Below are 19,303 nucleotides of genomic sequence, written 5' to 3' on the forward strand. Positions count from 1 at the left end.
AGTTAGGGGCCCATATCTCAGCCTCCTACAAGCCCAAGAGTCCATACCCCTACACTTGCCTATATTTACTAATAATGCCATCCTGCATTACTATAAATACATTTCACCTAATCATTACTCAGGTATGCAATTATTCTCAGACTGACTCTCTCACTACTTTCTCTCTCTACAAGGACTGACTTGAGCGTCGGAGAGGGTTTTCTCGGGAACCCCCCCGAGCCAGTTTACGTTTACCGTTTTTGTAGGACAAACCACGACCGATCGGAGGAAGACAACAGCCTGGTTGACGAGGCTTCCCCTACTTTTACACTTAAGCATTTTTTTCGCAGAAACAATTTGTACTTTCAAAATTCATTAACCAGGTTTACGAATTTTTGTAAATCGTACGTAGTACTATTTTAGATTCTTTAAGATCAAATGAAATGGGATTATTATTTTTCTCCAGAAAATTTTGAGTTTTCAAAAGTTTATTTAGTAAGAAAATTTTAATAAAATCAAGAACAGATAACACATGTTTATTCCCGGTATATCTTTTAGAAAATCATTCAAAGGTTGAACTAATAAATGTATTTTTCCTCTAAAATAATAGGACTATATGCGACTATTAGAGCAAGGTTAGCGCTAGTCTGAGCTAAGACTTCCACATCAACTTTTTATTAATTTTTATTTATTTTCAATTTCTCGAATTCTTGTCGAGACCCTACCAGACTTACTTAATTTTTTCACTTCACCCCTCAACTTATTAAAGACTTCTCAAAATTGTGAAAATTAAAATAATAAAATAATAATTAAGATAGAATGTACTGTTTAAACGTCTTAAGTAGAGTCTTGATATTCCAATACTCTTTCTCAGACTAATTAATACTCATACTATTTCTCATACTAGCGCTAATCTTGCTTTTTATGTTTAGATGATGCGATCTAAGTGTCAAGGTTTACTCCAGAAACCTTTTACAAACTTTTAGGAAATACGGTTTAACGGTTAGACCACTTTTATGCATGCACTTTAACTAATTAGTTAACCGCTGAAACCAATTAGTTAAGTTTGAAATTCAATTAGTTAAGCAACGAAACCAATTAGTTATGCAACCAAACCTATTAGTTAAGCACTGAACTAATTAGTTAAACAATGAAACTGATTAGTTAAGCAATGAGATCAATTAGTTAAGATTTTATGAGTTTTAGTTACTAATAAGTTTGTTCGAAAATAAATAATATTTAACTATTTGTCTTTATACCTTAACTATTTTGTTATTCAATTAGTTATGATTTTATTACTTAAAGTTATGTTTTACACTAATTTAATTAGTACCAAAAAAGTGGTCTAACCGTTAGACGGTCTTACACAATTTTTTTTTGTAAACCTTTAACCGTATCGATAAACTCCTAATTAGCCAGTTGATTGATACAAGCATTCATGTTATTATTTTATTAATTGGTATAAAAAAAAAAGTGACTTGTTAATTGTTACTCCCTCCGTCCCGGAATACTCGACCCGGTTTGACCGGCACAGTGTTGAAGGGACTTGAATTGACTTATTTAATTTAATAGGTAGTAGTTGATAGTGGGGTTTTATTTTAATGTAGTTAGTGGGAAATGTGTAAAGGGGTGGGGTTGGGGGAGAGTAGGGGTTGAATTTTTAATTATTTTTTGTATGGAGTAGGGGGTAGGTGGGTTAATAGGGGTGGAGTGAGAAATAATATAATATTGTTAGAATATTTCCATTTTTAGAAACAGGTCAAGTATTAAGGGACGGCCCGATAAGAAAAACAGGTCAAGTATTCCGGGACGGAGGGAGTATACATGATTTTCGTCTCCTTAACCAACGGCAACGTAAACCTGAATAACGACATTATAGACAGCAAACGGAAAGCTACTAGAAATAATTAAAGATAAGTTTGATTAATGTGATGACATCAAAGAGCTAACAAACAAATTCCAACTAACAAAGAATCGTAAAACAGATCGGGAAAAATAAAACCAGCAAACAAAAATTCCAAACGAATAATGTGTTGTGTTATATTTTAGCAGCCCCACTATATTGGAATATTGGATCATATTAAATTATTATTATTTTGTTTTAGTGTTCTCGTGCTAGACACTTTGGAGTAAAGGATGCAAAATTCTCAAACACTAATCAAACACTAATCAAACACTAACCAAACTTGGTAATAAAAGTAGAACCGTAGACCTCTATTATTTAAGGTGAGACTTTGTTAACATTTATATAATTATATTGTACCAAGTACTTAGTATGCTAATGTTGTACTCCGTATTTAGCTAGCTTATATATGGATCGTATGCAGGGATTAATCTTATCAACTTCGACAATAGTATTGGAACCTGGCTATTTGTACCTTGTGCTACTTGAAGCGTTTCCCGAGCCAAGGAATTCTTTTGCGAGCGATTTGCAATTGGCAAGTTGGTGTAGTTCTAATTGGACTAGTTGTTCTATTATAAGGCTGTTGATGACAGGTTGGTTGGTTTTTCAATTCTTGGTTGTTTATCGATTTCTTGGAAAACCAAAGAATAACATTATATCTCTGGTTCTTCTACGGAGGCGGAATATCAGTTTATGGCTACTATTACTTCATAGTTGACATGCATAGCTTAAGCATTGCTTGGTACGTAGTTTAAGTTTATGGCTACAATTACTTCAGAGTTGACATGCATAGCTTACGCATTGCTTGGTACGTAGTTTAAGTTTATGGCTACAATTACTTCAGAGTTGACAGCTTAAGCATTGCTTGGTACATAGTTGACATACATATTTTGTGATAGTCATTAGCAATTTAGCATTGCATATGGACTAGAGTGTATTAAGCGCAGTGAGACTAATTGGTTGTCATTATGTCCGGACTAATTTAGGTAACTTGCTTATATTTCTCGAAAGCTTTGGGCAAGCGACATTTCTTATATTTACTCAACAAGTTGGACATTTATGATTTACGTACATGCTCTAATTTGAGAAAAGGTGGTAATCTTTATATTGTGTTAAGTAGGCCGGTGTTGTATTTAGCTAATGGGTTGTTGCCATATTTACTTGTGCCTAGGTTGCATTGAAACCTAGTTTTACATCAATAGAAACTAAGGAAATACAATTCTTGACAAACTTTTACCAAGTGAGTCAATCTTACTTGGTGAATTTACTTGGAGTACTAGTTACGATAATTTCTTACAAAAAGTAGTCCACAATAAACATTCTTGAAATAAATCCATTTTATTTTATTTTATTTTATTTTATCGATTTGATCCGTGGTATAATAATAAGAATATAGTATAATACTATCTCAACAATTGAATAAAATTATCAATAATCTTTATTATATAAGTAAACGTCTGAGGCAGCATAAATAGTAATTGCCTATTTTACCTTTATTAAAATTAGAAAAATAAAAAATAAATTAAATGCAAAAGCATTTTATATCACAATATAAAAGTGAATCAATTTAAAAGATATTTACTAAAATCACAAAATATTAGAACTAAGAAAAAAAATATAAATAAAAAGTAACTAACCAAACGTAGTATTTTTTTTTTGATGGAACCAAACGGAGTATTATAGTGTGTGCACTCGTTTAAATTACAAGCACGCGATGGAAAAACTAGTTTAATATAATTCAAAGTGTATCTCTAGCGATCGAATTCTTTGAACACCGTCTATTATTGATTGTGACATATTACCTTCATTTCACAATACGCGCATCATTTATCTTTTGGGCACTATTCATCAATCAATTTTGACAATCTTTCTTTTACCATTATGTAAGAAAAAACATGTCAAGCGAAATCTTATTAAATTCGTATCAATATGAGGATTTCAAATATCAATTTTTTCAAAGAAGCGTGTTAAAATACATACAAAAATAATGTTACATATACTAATATTGTGAAACGGAGGTGGTACTACGCAATACGTAATCCGTAATAAAGTAGGACGGGTGTGGTAGTAGATGTAGAATCTGTGTTGATCGCACCGATCTCAACTTCTACGGTTCTACTCATAAATGGCAACAAGTATGCATGGGCCACAACTTAATACTACCACCTTACCAACCTCGATCTCTAATTTAAAAACCTTAGCCTGATGTACTGACATTTTAAATGAAGGTTTAAATGACATCTATAATGGTAATTGGCTTTTTTCTTTTTCTTTTTTTTTCCTCCGCAAATGAGCCACAAGGATAGGGATGAAAATCGATCACATGATCTCCTGAAATCGGGATGGAAGCTCTAATCAACTGCTCATTTTTGGTAATTGCCCATCTTTGAATCTTGATTACTTGCCTTTAGAAGGGAATGTCACATTTTAAAGATGGTTATGGGTTGTGTCTCGTGTCGAGCTTAGGGCTGTCAAAACGGGTCATCGATCGATTACGGGTCGGGTATAATTGAATGATTTAGTTGTGCGGGGTCATTGTGCTTATGCGGATTAAATGTGTGAATTTTTTTTCCGGATCATTTCAATTTTTGTCAGAAATCGGTTGAATTTGGTAAGTGGTCAGTATCATTTGGGTTTGGAAATAAGGCTATGGGCCTTATGGCCATAAACATTTTGGAAATAATGGTTCGTTTATAAAATGCAATTGTCGGAGAACAGCAAAGAATGCAGAGAATAAACAAGTCCTACCTACCACTAATGTCTTCCACTATAATTAGTTGATCAGTAGGATTAAATTAAATTAAAACAAACTAAATCAGTTTAACACTATCAAAAGCAGCAAATATCGTGGGGTCCACATCTTTAATAAAAGAGACTCCACTTCACTATGCACAGTCTTTTAAACGCATAAGCAACATTACAGAAAAACGTTAATATCACATGGATATGCAATGTATTTTATGAGTCGGACCTACGTTTTTTTGCTTAAAGATTGTGGTGGCTAGTCTATTCTCGGTTGTTCTGTTCACCCTTGAAAAAATAAGTTAACGTCTATTTTATCATCTGAGTAACATATTTTAGGTCCTATAAGTTAAAGATAAGTTTATATAAGTTACAATTAGATTCAGTCATATTGATATATTTCAATTTGCACCATTTTTTTTTATTGATATATTTCAATTAATTTACTGCAATTAATACCAATTAGGTCAACAAAATTAATAATATCTAATAAGTTCAGATCTTATATGGTAAAAATAACATACACGTATGAGTCAAACGTGCAATGATTTAGGTTTCATGTTCGTATATTTTCTCGTAATAATGTAATAAGTACAATGTAGACCAGGGCCGTTCCTGACTTTTTGGTGGCCCTTGGGCGAAATAAAAAATTGAGACCCTTACTTCTAAAGGTACAAGGATAAAAAACTTGTTCGTAGATATAATGTAATTTTTATATTGAATAATTATGTAAATCATTCGCATTCGCTTTTTAAAACTTAATACTACTTTCTATATGTAACTAAACTACCAAATTTTTTTTACTCTATTATAAAATAGGAAGGGATACTTAAATAAAAATGAAACAACAATGATGTAGTAGTGGACCATCTAAGAGCTTTAGCAAGTCGGTTGAAATAAAATAAAAACTCAATTTTTTTCTTCTAAATTCCAAATTAAAACAAAAAGTGTATTTTACATTAACAAAAAAATTGAAAACATCAGGATTGTAAGGATTTTACATGGCTCTGTTTTTGGTGATCATCTTGATTCAAATTGGGTAATATAATATAATTGCAGTAGTTAGCAATGAGAAATTACAAAAACGGAAAAAAAAAAATCACGAGGTGAAAGAAGTATGAAACAAACAAATTAGAGAAAAAAATAATTTCTATATTGTTGGAAGTCGACGTTTAAGGCCTCTAATATATTTTGTCGTTCTTGCGCAAAAAAGAAAGTAAGAAACAAACAAATTAGGGAAAAAACTAATAATATTGCCCACTTTGTGGGAATCGAACCCGCGTTCCAAGTAAATGTGCTTACCAAGTCACTGGAACAAACCACTGAGCTATATTGATCTTCATGCACAATTGTGCAGGGTATATTTTTTATTTTATAACTTAATTGGCTAAAGTGATATTTGGGCTTTTTCCACGGGGCCTAGGGCGACGGCCCCTTATGCCCTGCCCTAGGGCCGGCCCTGATGTAGACCGTGGTGGATGCACCATTATAATAGCAGGGTTACATGATCCCACTTTTTTTTTTTTTTTTTTTTTAATAGGTAAGAAGAAGGGGCCCTAACTGAACTAACAACTAGCACAGGTTAACCAGCCCAGCTCCGCAGGTCATCGCTTGAACCACTCCCAAGCATTTCGCAGTTAATGGGGCTCGAACTTGACTTGAGTTTCCCACCAACTCCACCAACTTATGTTGGTACATGATCCCACTTGGAGAGAAAAAAAATATGATATGAGTATTTTGTTTTAAGAAAAATGAATTAATGATAAAGAGAAGCTCATTTGCTGGGAAAAGATGAGTTAAATGACCCCACTTAACAGAAAAGTTACCCCTATTCATCTTAATTTCTCTCTTGACACGTACAATTCATCCACTACTGAGTACTCTTATCACTAAAATAAAAGTGAGTCACTTATAACGTTTCAAATCCGTAACTCCACATCATTAATAATAATATAAAAAGCCCTTAGTAGATATTGCTCGTAATAGTATGTTTTGACTCATTAGGAATGAACATTAACCTCTATTCTTTAAGAAAAATAAAAGATTTATACCTCATTAATAATAATATAAAAAATGCCTTAGTAGATATTGCTCATAATAGTATTTTTTGACTCATTATGAATGAACATTAACCTTTATTCTTTAAGAAAAATAAAAGACTTATACCCCATAAATGATTTTCTTACTAGGATTAGTTCTCGAATTTTTAATAATAAATTATTATAAGTCCGTCTCTATATAACTGGAAAAATCATTATATAATTTCCAGTTATACAAAGTAGATAAACAAGTAGTCTATCCTATATACAACAAATATTATGCCGACAGTTGGACAGAGAAGAAGACAAATCCAAAGCTAAACACTTAAAAAAACCAACTGTGAGCAAAACATTTCTTTGGCTGCTGTTAATAGCAGTCATATTATCAGAGCAAAAAAAGAAGAAAGAAATGGAGAAGAAAGAACCCATTTTCAGAAAGCTGCTCATTTTTTCTGCTCTTCCAATCTTTATTCTTTTGCTCTTCTTCATCCATCATCAACAACCATTATCTATTTATACAGGTAAACCTTTATATTTATATCATTCTATAAAGTTTTTAATTTTTGGACTGACTATTAATTAATTAAGACCATTTTATGTTATTTTTGGGAAAATGAAGGGTTGCAAAATTTTGGGAATAGGAAAAATGGGGTTTTTACTGATCCTGTTGATTTAATCAAGCTACATTTGCAACTCAGAAGACTGGTTAGAGGTAATTTTTCTCTTTTTTTTTCTTATCTTTTTCTCTGTTTTTCTGTAATTATTTTTCATCTTTTCTGCTGTAATAATTTGTCGTTGAATGATTTTCATAATTTTTTGTAACAAATTATTGAATTTGGTTATGGATTACTTATCGTTCAATCGTGGTTCGATATATTTTGGTGGTTGTTAGTTTGTTACATAAAATCCTCGTTACCATTTTAAATGGCTAGGCGTTTCTTTGTAAGTTCGAATCCCCTTATCCTTCCGACCTCGACACGGGTTTTGGTTGTGCCTTCTACGGCCAGTAAATTTTCTAATGATAACAAAAATAATCTTTTAAGTAATCTAGTAACAATCAACCCACAATCCCATAAAAGCAAAAAAAAAAAAAAAAATTGTCAAAAGTTTTTTTATCAAAAGTGTAAGAAAAGCTAGATGCATATATTCATCATTTCATCTAAAGTTTGATTCTGCCATCCAATTTTTTCAAAAGTTTGCAAATTGATTAGCACTTCTGAGTTCTGTCATGGATCCTACTACATGTACAGTATTTTATACAACATGCTTTTCTATTGGTTGAAATGACGTATTTATTGTCTTTCATTCGCATTTTTTAGTGGGTTTGATGATGTGTCAACAAATTAATGGTGGTGTACAAGAGAATCATGTACCTATTGTACATGTAACCTTTTTCTTCCGTCATACGGCTTGGTTTGGTCAGACCGTTAGTCCGGTTATGTTTTACTTTGGTCATACTTGGTTTGACGAATAAAAACTTATCAGACCGTCTTTTACACCCATCTTACAAATCAAACATGCTTAAAGATCTTTGAAACAATTAGTAAAACATTATTGCTGCAAAATGAAGCAGGAATGTTTCATGAAATAGTATCTTAGTTGTGTTCAAAATTAATGATCGCACAGTTGTCGAGGGAAAAGATTACTGTGAAAATTTAGTAAATAATTAAACTTCTTAATAGAGAATAGAGAAATGGGTTGATTCAAGATTAACTAATGGATGATTATTTCAAGGTGCATAGTGAAGAGTATCCAATTATATAAGTGTAATTGGGGTTTTTTAAGCAGCTTTAAGCATGTGCCATGTTAGTTTTCGTACATAATTCAAGTTTTTTTTTTTGTCCACACGTCTGGATTTATTTATTTATTTTCTTCTATTTGTTGGTAGAACCATTGTTGTCAGTTGTCACTTACCAGTTGTATTTTTAGCATCATAATCTCTGAATCACCAATCATTATTGTCTACTGTTTATTCCCTTCTAAGCCAAACTTGTTAATAATTCAAATATAATACTCATGAATAATCCATTTGGGTTGCATTATTGTCGTAGAAATTAAGAATGCTTGTAGCAGCCCTGAACTTCATTCTGTTCTAGCTTATTCGAACTTGTCTAAACTTATATGAACTTACTTGAACTTATCTGAACTTATGTAAACTTACTCAAATTTATCTGAAGTTATTTGAACTTATTACTGGAACTTGTGTGAACTTACTGAACTTATCTGAACTTGTGACTATTGTTGTATTCTTGTAAAATGCTTGTAGAAGCCTAGCACTTCATTCCACTCCAACTTATTCTAACTTATGTGAACTTATCTGAACATATGTGAACTTACTCGAACTTATCTGAACTTGTTTTAGTTGTGAATTGAGCTAGAACAACCCTTCTCTGAACTCATGTTTACTACTGAGTGAAACTTTTGTTTTAAGGTGATAACTTGTGTATGAATATTTAGTTCATGTTAAATTGTTTGTTCAATCAGACTTTTTCTTTTTCCGGAACTGGAGTTTAATAACTGCTATGTGATCAACCAGAGAAAGATGCAGCCAAATTTGAAGCCACAGGATTTGCTTATGATGTTGACAACTTTACTGAAATATGTGTTATAAGCAAGCCAATTGTATATGATGAAAAAACTTCGACTGTTTATGTACCCTCCGAAGATGAAACAGGGCTTACCAAAATGATGGTTAAACCGTATCCAAGAAGGGAAGATCCGTTTGCCATGGAACAGGTTACGCCAGTTCAGATAATCCGTGGAAATTACAGCAGTATCAACCCTCCAGCTTGTCAGATAACACATAATGTACCAGCTTTGTTTTATTCATTCGCGGGATTTGCAGAGAATCCTTTTCATGCTTTTAACGAGATCATAATCCCATTATTCCTCACCAGCCGCCATTTTGAATCTAAGGTGCAGTTTGTACTCACAGATTTTAGAGGACGGTGGTACTGGAAATACACTCAGGTTTTAAAGAAGCTGACTTTGTTTGAGAATATTGGTATGGATTCAACTAAAAGTATCCATTGTTTTCCTGCTGCTGTTGTTGGCCTCAGGTATTACCGCTGATCATACTTTTATTATTGCAATGGGAAAAAGGGTTTCGGAGATTAGCACCTCGCTTTAAACATAGCTAAAACATTAATCGCGGTCTTATAGCCTGTTTTTTAGACTCTGTCATATTTTGGTTGCAGTAACTTCAGCTTCTTCTTAAAAAAAATCACTGATGGAAAGTTGGAGCCCAAAAATTCTGTTTTAGGCTATGTTACGAGGACTTGGGTGCTCGTTTTTAGACACAGTTATGTGTCTGATTGTCAAACTCGGGCCAATTTATGAGTAATTTCTATGTTTATGGTCAAAGATTCGACACAGGTACTTGAAGTGAAATGAATAGCCTCCAAACATAGGATTTAGGTCTTATATTTACCTACTTTCAATATCTCAGTTGGTCTGTGGTTGTGGGAGTGGGGTTACTTCAGATCATGAGTCTCTGTTAGTTCTGAACCCGTTTTTGTCATGTCATTTGGGCTCCGTTTGTTACGGTGTAAAACATTTTCACGGAAAACGATTTCCCCCCTTCAATCATTTTACGTTGTTTGGTTTGGCAAAGAATGAAAAACAATTTTCCATAACTCCTTCAAAGGTGGAAATACATTTTCCATTTGAAAGGCAGGGAAACCATTTTTCCATCTTTCCTCCTTACCTTACTCTCCCTTCTTCCCCTCATGCTTCACCATCTTCTCCCAATTCCTTTAAGGAACCAAACAAAAACAAAGGAAAACTAGTTTGGAATTGTGTTTTCCCTTGAAAAATGTTTTCCATTGAAAATCATTTTACATTGAAAACGTTTTACATTATACCAAACGTAGCTTTGTAGTCATACCAGCTTCTATATTCAAGTACAAAACTTGTGAAAACTGAAATATAATCTGTCAGAAAATTCTGCTATGGTTTTTGATGCTAGTACTAGTATATATACTACTACTATTGCTTATGCATAGAGATTGATTATGATCAATATCATTTTGGTTCATGTAGGTATCATGAAAATCTTGCAGTGAACAGCAACGATGCTCCTTTAGGATACACAATGCAAGACGTGAGACAATTCCTGTGGAACACATACAATGTAAAGGTAAAAACCACACTAAATCTCAAAAAGCCGAAAGTCCTCCTTGTTTCTCGTAGAGGATCAAGAATATTTCTAAACGAAGATGAGATGGTGAATATGATGGAACAAGAGTTGGGTTTTGAAGTTTATAGAGCCTTACCCAACGAAACAAAGAAATTAGACAAATTCGCGCAAATTGTAAACTCGTGTGAGATCATGGTTGGGGCTCATGGGGCAGGGCTAACGAACGCCATATTTCTGCCCACGGGTGCAGCAATGATCCAGATGGTTCCCTTGGGTCTAAACTGGGCTTCTGATCACTACTTTGGTGAACCAGCCCCTGGCATCGGACTCAAGTACATCAGATATAAGGTTTGGCGCAATGAGACTTCGCTGTATGAAAAGTACGGTCCAAATCATCCAATTGTATCTGATGCAGCTTCTATTTGGGCTAAAGGATATATGGCAGTTAAAGAAGCTTATGTTGATGAGCAAAGTTTTAGAATTAATCTAGATAGGTTTAAGGGGACACTTCTTGAAGCATTGAGGCTAATGGGACAGTCAGATTCCTGATTTTGGATGGAATTATTTGTGTTCTCAGGTGATTTTGGAGGATTGCAGGTTACAGGGTGTGTAAATAGCAAGATTTTGAGGCCACATTTTCCCTGTCAGGAAATTTGTTTGTCATATACTACTACTGTAATGATTTGATTTGATTTCAAGAGGGTGAACATGACATTATGATAACATGTCATGTGTGATATTTGTGTAAACTTTGTAATTCTGATGAATGAATTTTCCCCCTCCCATTTTTCCTTCAAAATATATGTGAAATCATAAATAAATACTTCCTATGTTCTTATTTACATGACACAATTGGGCTATGACACTATTCATACAAGCGTCTTTGACTTCATTTTCTGATTTATACTTAAGAAAAAATATAGTCGTGTGTGGTGTTATTAGATTCGTCTCAATAAATAGTTTTTAAATATCAACTTTTTATAATTTTTTCTTATCCATAATTAAAGATATTAGTGTTTGAAATCATCCATCGACAAACGTGTCTAAATAATTGTGTCATTTAAAAAAGAACGGAGGAAGTAGTAAATAAAAATTGAGGTGAAAACAAATTATCCAAATTAAATTATTGAACTATCTCACTTTGTCATTGTCCAAAAAGTTCTATTTGGCCATATTAGTATATTACTCACTTTAAACTTCAAAGTTGGGACCAATCTTATCTGTATTTAAAAAAAAAAAACCTTTCTTCTGATTGTTCATGCTCTCCCATTAAAGATAAGGTATTATGAATTTTCCTTAAAAAAGATGCTCTCCCATTACAATAAAAACCTAAAATAGATAAATGTCATTTTAATTTTTCCTCATAATTACTACGGGAAGATACAAAATAAAAGGTTACAATATACTCCGTATTAGCTAGTTCATCTTAAGAAAAATGAAAATGATGTTGATATGTATGGGGTTACAATTTATATGAAGTAGGTCTCAAAATTGTTCAAAAAATATTAATACATTAAATAACCAACAAAAATGCGTCATGTGAAACTATTAATTGGTTTAGCATGCTAATTTTGGTTAAGGACCGTCTAAAGTAGAGAGTCCCAAAAATTGGACCGCCATGAGTTAATTAAAACACATAACCTTTTAAATCTGACTGGTCATACTATGATATCGTCAATCTATCCGTTAACTTATACTCCTAAAATATTTATTGATGTTTGAGATTTGCCTAAACGTGTCAAGGGCACGTTTATAGCAAAACATCTGCGTACTTAAGGGTGAACACAACCCGTTTTGACACAGTTTATGACGAAACTAAAACCAAACCGTGGTTTAACATTTTGCCAAATCAAAAAATCCGTATCCAATGTCAAACAAAGGCAAACCACAATAAAACGATTTTGTAATACCCCGAAGTTTTTAAATTTGATTAATCATGCTTAATTATTTTTATTTAGCTTAAAATCGTTTTAACTATTAATTTCAACTTTATTTTAATTAACGAAGTTTTATTTCGCTTGAATTTTTAATAAAATTACACGATTTATTATTTTCAGATTCTATGATTTAATTTCAAAATTTATGAGCTTAGCTACATTTTTAAATCTCTATTATTTTGTAATTTATAAAGGGTTTTAATAATTCCGAAACATTCTTATTTTATTCGAAAACTAAATTTATTTTTCGTTAACGATATTTTTATAAATAATTATTTCAAAACTTGGTTAAACATTTTTGTTCCAATTAATTTCCAAAAAAATAGCACCAAATTTTCTGAATTTTAGTCCAACCATGTGAAATTACAAAAATGCCCTTTTGACCCACAAAGCAAGTCAAACCTTCTTTTCTTCTCCTCTTCTCTGCCGTGCAAACTTCAGCACCTGGCAGCATTGGTTTTTGCCATATATTGCATCTATTGATCTTAGCTTTGCTGAATCACCCCCTAAAAACCAGTAGATTACAATAGTCATTACCTACTTTTCCTACTCCCTTACATTTGTCATTTGTATCCTTGCAACTTAGCAATTTCTTCACGTCAATTTCCACCATTCATCTCTAGAAATAGATGTTGAATATTTTCATTGAATTTCAGAATTTAACAGCTATAACCTTCTTATTTACCATTGAATTTCCAGATTAAACATGTAGAGTTTCTTACCATTTCAATTCTCTTTAAATAACCCACAAATCGCAACCATTTGAACCACCCTCTTCGTCTTTTTCCGGCATAATGCCGCCTGCAAACCACCGTCTGCCACCACCATTATCACCACCACTGCCCGCCACCTCAACCATCCCAACACCACTCTCAAACCCCCCCTCTTTTCTCTTTCTGTTCGCACATTCACCCCTCCCCTGCCTTTACTCACCTCCGCGCCCAGCCATCAGCACCACCGTGCTGCCGCAACGCTCCCCCCCTCCTCCTTCCTGCTACCGCGTCGCCTCTTCCGCGCCTCCCTCCTCCGGTCGTGAACCGCCGCCCAGCCGCCCCTTTTCTTTCTCTTCCTCCTTTGCTCACCCCTGCCTTAGCTGTCCACCGCGCTCAACCACCAGCGTCGCCGTACTGGCGCGCTGCTCCTTCCCTGCCGGTGCGCAGCTCTCCTCTGGTCCCAGACCGCCGACCAACCTGCTCCTTCTTCCCCGTCGTGTTGCTTCTCTGCCTTGCCTCTTCTTTTCTTGCCTTGCGTCGTTCTCCTTCCAGGAAGTCAGTAAAAAGAATTTGATCACTCCATATAAAGTTGGCCCATCTTAAATGTCTAATTGCGCTTCTAGGTGAGCCTTATAATCCTTCTCCACTTCTAGATTTTTCATAATTACTACTTCGTATTTTATTACTCTTGTTTTATAACTAATACTATGTAATAAATTATTTGTTGTTTTCAGAAATAAAATAAAATTTTAAATGTTGAATTTTATTAGTATAAGTTAATAGCTTGATTTAAAAGGAAATGTAATAATATTTCACGCAAATCGATTTGAGAAAATTATAAAACATTATTTAGAAAACATTGGTTTTGAAGTATTTATCGTTTTATTATTAATTCAATAATTTAATATTTTGAAAGAATTCGGACTCGGAGCTCAGGAAGAACGAACCAACGAAAAGGCTTAGCAAATCGTGGAATTGAGGTAACGGTTATTGCTAGTACCCGCAATCCCTTCGAAATGTATTTATGAATGATGTTATGAATGATTGATGTTTTATAATGATGTTTTATGATTTGCGGGATTACAAGTATGATTTGATTGAATTGTTTTACGATAATGCAGCTTTATTCAAAGTATTGATTTAATGAATTATTATTCCTGAAAGAATGATTTTATGAAATAACGAGTTTAATGGTTTTTGTTGAACCACCTTGAATGAATGAGATTTTCCTGATTAATGTTCAACTAAAAGAAATGTAAACATGATAAATGAAAATGTAAGAACTGGTCAAGTTCCCCTGTTATGGAGCCCAGGCTCCCCCTCATAAGAAGCACTGGCTTCCCCTGATATGGAACCAAGGTTCCCCCTGATAAGGAGCACTGGCTTCCCCTGATATGGAACCAAGGTTCCCCCTGATAAGAAGCACTGGCTTCCCCTGTTATGGAGCACTGGTGTAACACCCCGACCTCTAATTCAATTATTAAAGCATAATTAGCAGCGGAATTAACCTAATTCGGTCGGGACATTACCTGCCGTAACTTCCCTTTGGAAATTACAAGGCAAACATCAATCGTAAGCTATTAATTACTCCGAAAATATATATAATAATAATCCTTTATAATACCAAAATAAAAGTACATAACTTACTAAAAGTCTTTAATTAAACTATTAAAAATTTTAAACATAAACTAGGTGAATAATATTAAAGTGAAATTCCTCGCCACTACTCGTTTCCGTCGTTCCCCGCAGTACCTAAAACAAAAAACAAAAACGGTGAGCCGAAGACTCAGTAACGAACTATTCTAGCAGCGTAAATTCATTTCAATTCATTTTATTTAATAACACAGGGAGAATAGAATAATGTAAAATATTTTATAAAGTCCTTTATTTAATTCATTCGTAACTTTAGGGTGCACATGCTAGCCGTGGCAAGTATGACATGGTGGAACGTATTCTACGATGGACCGCTGTCCATAAAACATGGGGCCTTGGCCCGAAAAACATGAGAGCCTTGGCTCAATGGGCGGATGCCCCGTGGGTACATGCATGACCGAGAATAGTAACCTGTGAACATATACTGCCAAACGGACTAGGTATTTCACTTTCATTTATCATGTTTCGTTTAATTTTACATTTTAGCCTTTTACTTCAGTTGAAGTAACATATTTACTTTGGATCATAAGATCAAACATCCTTTCTTTCATGGTTTCTTGTAAACAGCATTTTATAAGAAATTCAATCAATCATAATATCATTTTATAATCAATCATAAAATAAGGAATAATTCCATCAAATCATATTATAATAAATTATTCAACCAAAACATAATTCATTTCCCGCAATTCAATAAAACATGTCAAAGCATTCAGATCATAAATTCAATCATAATGTCATGATTTCATAAACACATTTAGAAGGGAATTGCGGGTACTAGCAATAGCCGTTACCTCACTTTCACGCTTCTTTACTAAGGATTTTCGTTGGTTCGTTCGTCCTGAGCTCCGAGTCCAATTTCTTTCAAATATTAAATCATTGTATTAGTATTGAATCGACAAATTATTATTTAAAATCAATATTTTATAAATAATGAATTCTATAAGTAAAGGTTTTATAAATAAATATAATTTCATAATTTGATGAAAATATTATTAAACGAAATTTAATCGAAAAATATATTTATGTATTCTATAAATCGATTACATGGAAATATTATATAAATTTTATTTTTGTTAAATAAAGCTAGTAATTTATTTTATTAAAAGTTTAACATAAATCACACTCTCTTTCTTGAAAATAAGTAATAATATAAAAGAATATTAAATTATTTATATTTTTTTTTTTTAACTTAACAAATTAATAATGAAACTAAATTATCTATGATGAAATAATGTAGAAATTTTAAATACTATACTTTAGCATATATATTAATAAAACATGTACGTAGGTAACTAGGTAGTGTTTTCCAAACTAAGATAGTATACATCATCAAACTAAGTCAAAGATTCCAAAAACTAGGAAATGGGTAAATAAAGCTGATTTTTAAAAAAAAGATAAAATAAAATAGAATAAAGAGAGAATAAAAAGGTGGAAATTAATTGATCTTACCAAAGTTTCCAAACAATAGCAGGGCACGAAAAAGGGGGAGTCAAAAGGGAGGAGGAAGGAGAGGACCGTAGCTCGGCCCGGTGGTGAGGCGGTACGCCGGCCAGACAGACGCCGGAAGGTGGCGCTGCTGGCCGCTGGCTGCTGGGCGCGAAGGAGAACAGGGCAGGAGGGCGAGAGAAAGGAGTGACGGGGTGCGGTGGTGGGTGAAAAGGAGAAGGAGAAAGGGAAGCTCGTCGGTGGTGGAGGGGCGGCGGTTTCAGGTGGTGGTGGTGCAGTAGGGTGGTCGAAGGTGGTGCTGCTCGTGGTGGTTACAGGTGGTGGTGGTTTGAGAAAAGACAAGGGAGGTGAGTTAATATCATTATTTTTAATGGTGAGTATGAAATTGAAATTGGAATTGCAATTGGAGTTGATTGTTATTGATGATTTGGGTTTGATTTCTTTCTCATTTTCTGCCTAGTTGGGAGAGGTAGTTATAGTGTGAATTGGTGTTCTTTATCGTAAGGTGTAATTTCAATTGAGATTGTTTATGTTGACAGATGTGAAGAAAAGTCTGGGATTTTTGATGACTAAGGGAAGCTATACAAGATACGTGGATGTAATTGAAGAATAGTTGAGACATCTGTAAAGGAACTTTGACTTCCATGGAAAAGGCCGCGTGAAGAAAAAAGGGGGAAAGAAAACTGATTTTTTTTTTTGGCTCATTTAGGAGAATAAGAGCATCTTGGAAATTGTGCATTGTTGAAAAAAAAATCAGAATTTTACTTCCTAATTAAGCTTTAAAATAAATTCGAAATAAATTATAATTTAAATCATAAATAATTGAATTATAAAACTCGAAGTATTTTATGACTAAAATATTTAGAATTTCCGAGTTAAATAAGATCATTGTTAATTAAAATTAACGTTTGGAATTAAGATTTAAAACAATTTTAAGCAAATAATAATAAAAATTAAAAATTATTAAACATAATAAACCGTGTTTAAAAAAAAAAATCGGGGTATTACATCCTTACCCCCTTAGAAAAGTTTCGTCCTCGAAACTGGAGCTCAGTTGAACTTGCCATTCTTGGAAATCATACATGGCATACTTAATCGTCCTATTCGTTATACAAACATGGTGGGAATAACATTATAGCATAATCATTCAAATAACGTATTTAAAATTCATACATCTTATCGTTTCTAAACGAATAACTGGGGATATTTCGCTCTCATTTGCGCTTCGACTTCCCATGTAGCCTCAGATGTCAAGTGGTTAGCCCACAAGACTTTAACCATTGGAATTACTTTGCTTCTAAGTCGTTTCTCTCTTCGTTCTAGAATTTCAATTGGTTTCTCCTCGTAAGTCAAATCGTTTCGCAATAACAAGGGTTCGTGCGTGATCACATGGCTAGGATCAGGAACATATTTTCTTAACATCGACACGTGGAACACATTATGCACCTTTTCCAAGTCGGTTGGTAAAGCTAGTCGATATGCTACTGCACCTACTCTTTCTAGTATCTCATATGGCCCGATGTATCTTGGGCTCAACTTTCCCGTTTGACCAAATCTCATTATTCCTTTCGTTGGCGAAATTTTCAGGAACACGTGATCTCCGATCTCAAACTCTAGTGGTCTTCTTCGTTGGTCTGCATAACTCTTTTGCCTACTTTGTGCTGCCTTCATTCTCGATTGGATTAAACGAATCTTATCAGTAGTTTCTTGAATCAATTCAGGTCCTATAACACGTGCTTCATCAATATCACTCCAACACAACGGTGTTCGACATTTCCTTCCATAAAGAGCTTCGTACGGTGCCATACCAATGGTGGCCTGATAACTGTTGTTGTACGAAAATTCAACCATAGGTAGAAACTTTTCCCAAGTTCCTTGAAAATTTAAAACACATGCTCTTAACATATCCTCAACAATTTGGTTAGTGCGTTCTGTTTGTCCATCAGTCGTTGGGTGAAATGCAGTACTGAAGTTGAGCTTTGTTCCAAGAGCTTTCTGCAATTCCTTCCAATAGGTGGATTGATATCTCGTATCACGATCAGAAATAATCGAACTAGGCACTCCATGCAATCGCACAATAGTATTCACATATAGTTCAACAAGTCGATCTAAACTCGAATTGTTCTTCATTGCTAAGAAATGTGCTGACTTTGTCAATCGATCGACAATAACCCAGATAGAATTCATTCCCTTGGTTGACCTTGGTAAGCCTAAGATAAAATCCATCGACACGGAATCCCATTTCCATTCTGGCACATCCAGAGGTTGTAACAAACCTGCTGGTCTTTGATGCTCGATCTTGATTCTCTGACATGTCAAACATTTAGCCACATAATCTTCTACTTCTTGCTTCATATTGCTCCACCAATACACTTGCTTCAAATCTTTATACATCTTATTTCCTCCAGGGTGAATCGAATAGGGTGAACTATGAGCCTCTACTAAAATTCTCTTTTTCAACTTCTCATCATTAGGCACACATAATCTTCCCTGAAACCTTAACGTACCAACTTCTTGAATGACAAAGCCGAGTGACTTTCCATTTTCCACTCCACTCCTTATTCTTTCTAATTGTGAGTCTTTACATTGCCCTTCCTTAATCTCGTCAATCAAAGTTGGCTTCATTACCATCACATTCAAACAAGCAATTCCTTTCTTGATAAACTCAATTTCCATCTTTTGCAGATCATCTTGGTTGGCTCGAGAAAAAGTTAGGATTGAGCTTAGGTGAGATTTCCGACTTAATGCAT

General features: G+C 33.9%; 1 protein-coding gene across 1 annotated transcript; it reads left to right on the plus strand.

The window, feature by feature from the left end:
* Nucleotides 1-6,942: 6,942 nt before the first annotated feature.
* On the plus strand, nucleotides 6,943-11,600 carry LOC110790991 (alpha-1,3-arabinosyltransferase XAT3). Its single transcript, XM_021995749.2, has 4 exons — nucleotides 6,943-7,184; nucleotides 7,283-7,375; nucleotides 9,200-9,722; nucleotides 10,705-11,600. Exons 1-4 carry the CDS (start codon nucleotides 7,073-7,075, stop codon nucleotides 11,348-11,350), a joined length of 1,374 nt encoding a protein of 457 aa, XP_021851441.1. The 5' UTR covers nucleotides 6,943-7,072; the 3' UTR covers nucleotides 11,351-11,600.
* The last annotated feature ends 7,703 nt before the right edge of the window (nucleotides 11,601-19,303 follow it).

The sequence above is a fragment of the Spinacia oleracea genome, chromosome 4 (genome assembly GCF_020520425.1).
Source record: "Spinacia oleracea cultivar Varoflay chromosome 4, BTI_SOV_V1, whole genome shotgun sequence".
Lineage (NCBI taxonomy): Eukaryota > Viridiplantae > Streptophyta > Magnoliopsida > Caryophyllales > Amaranthaceae > Spinacia > Spinacia oleracea.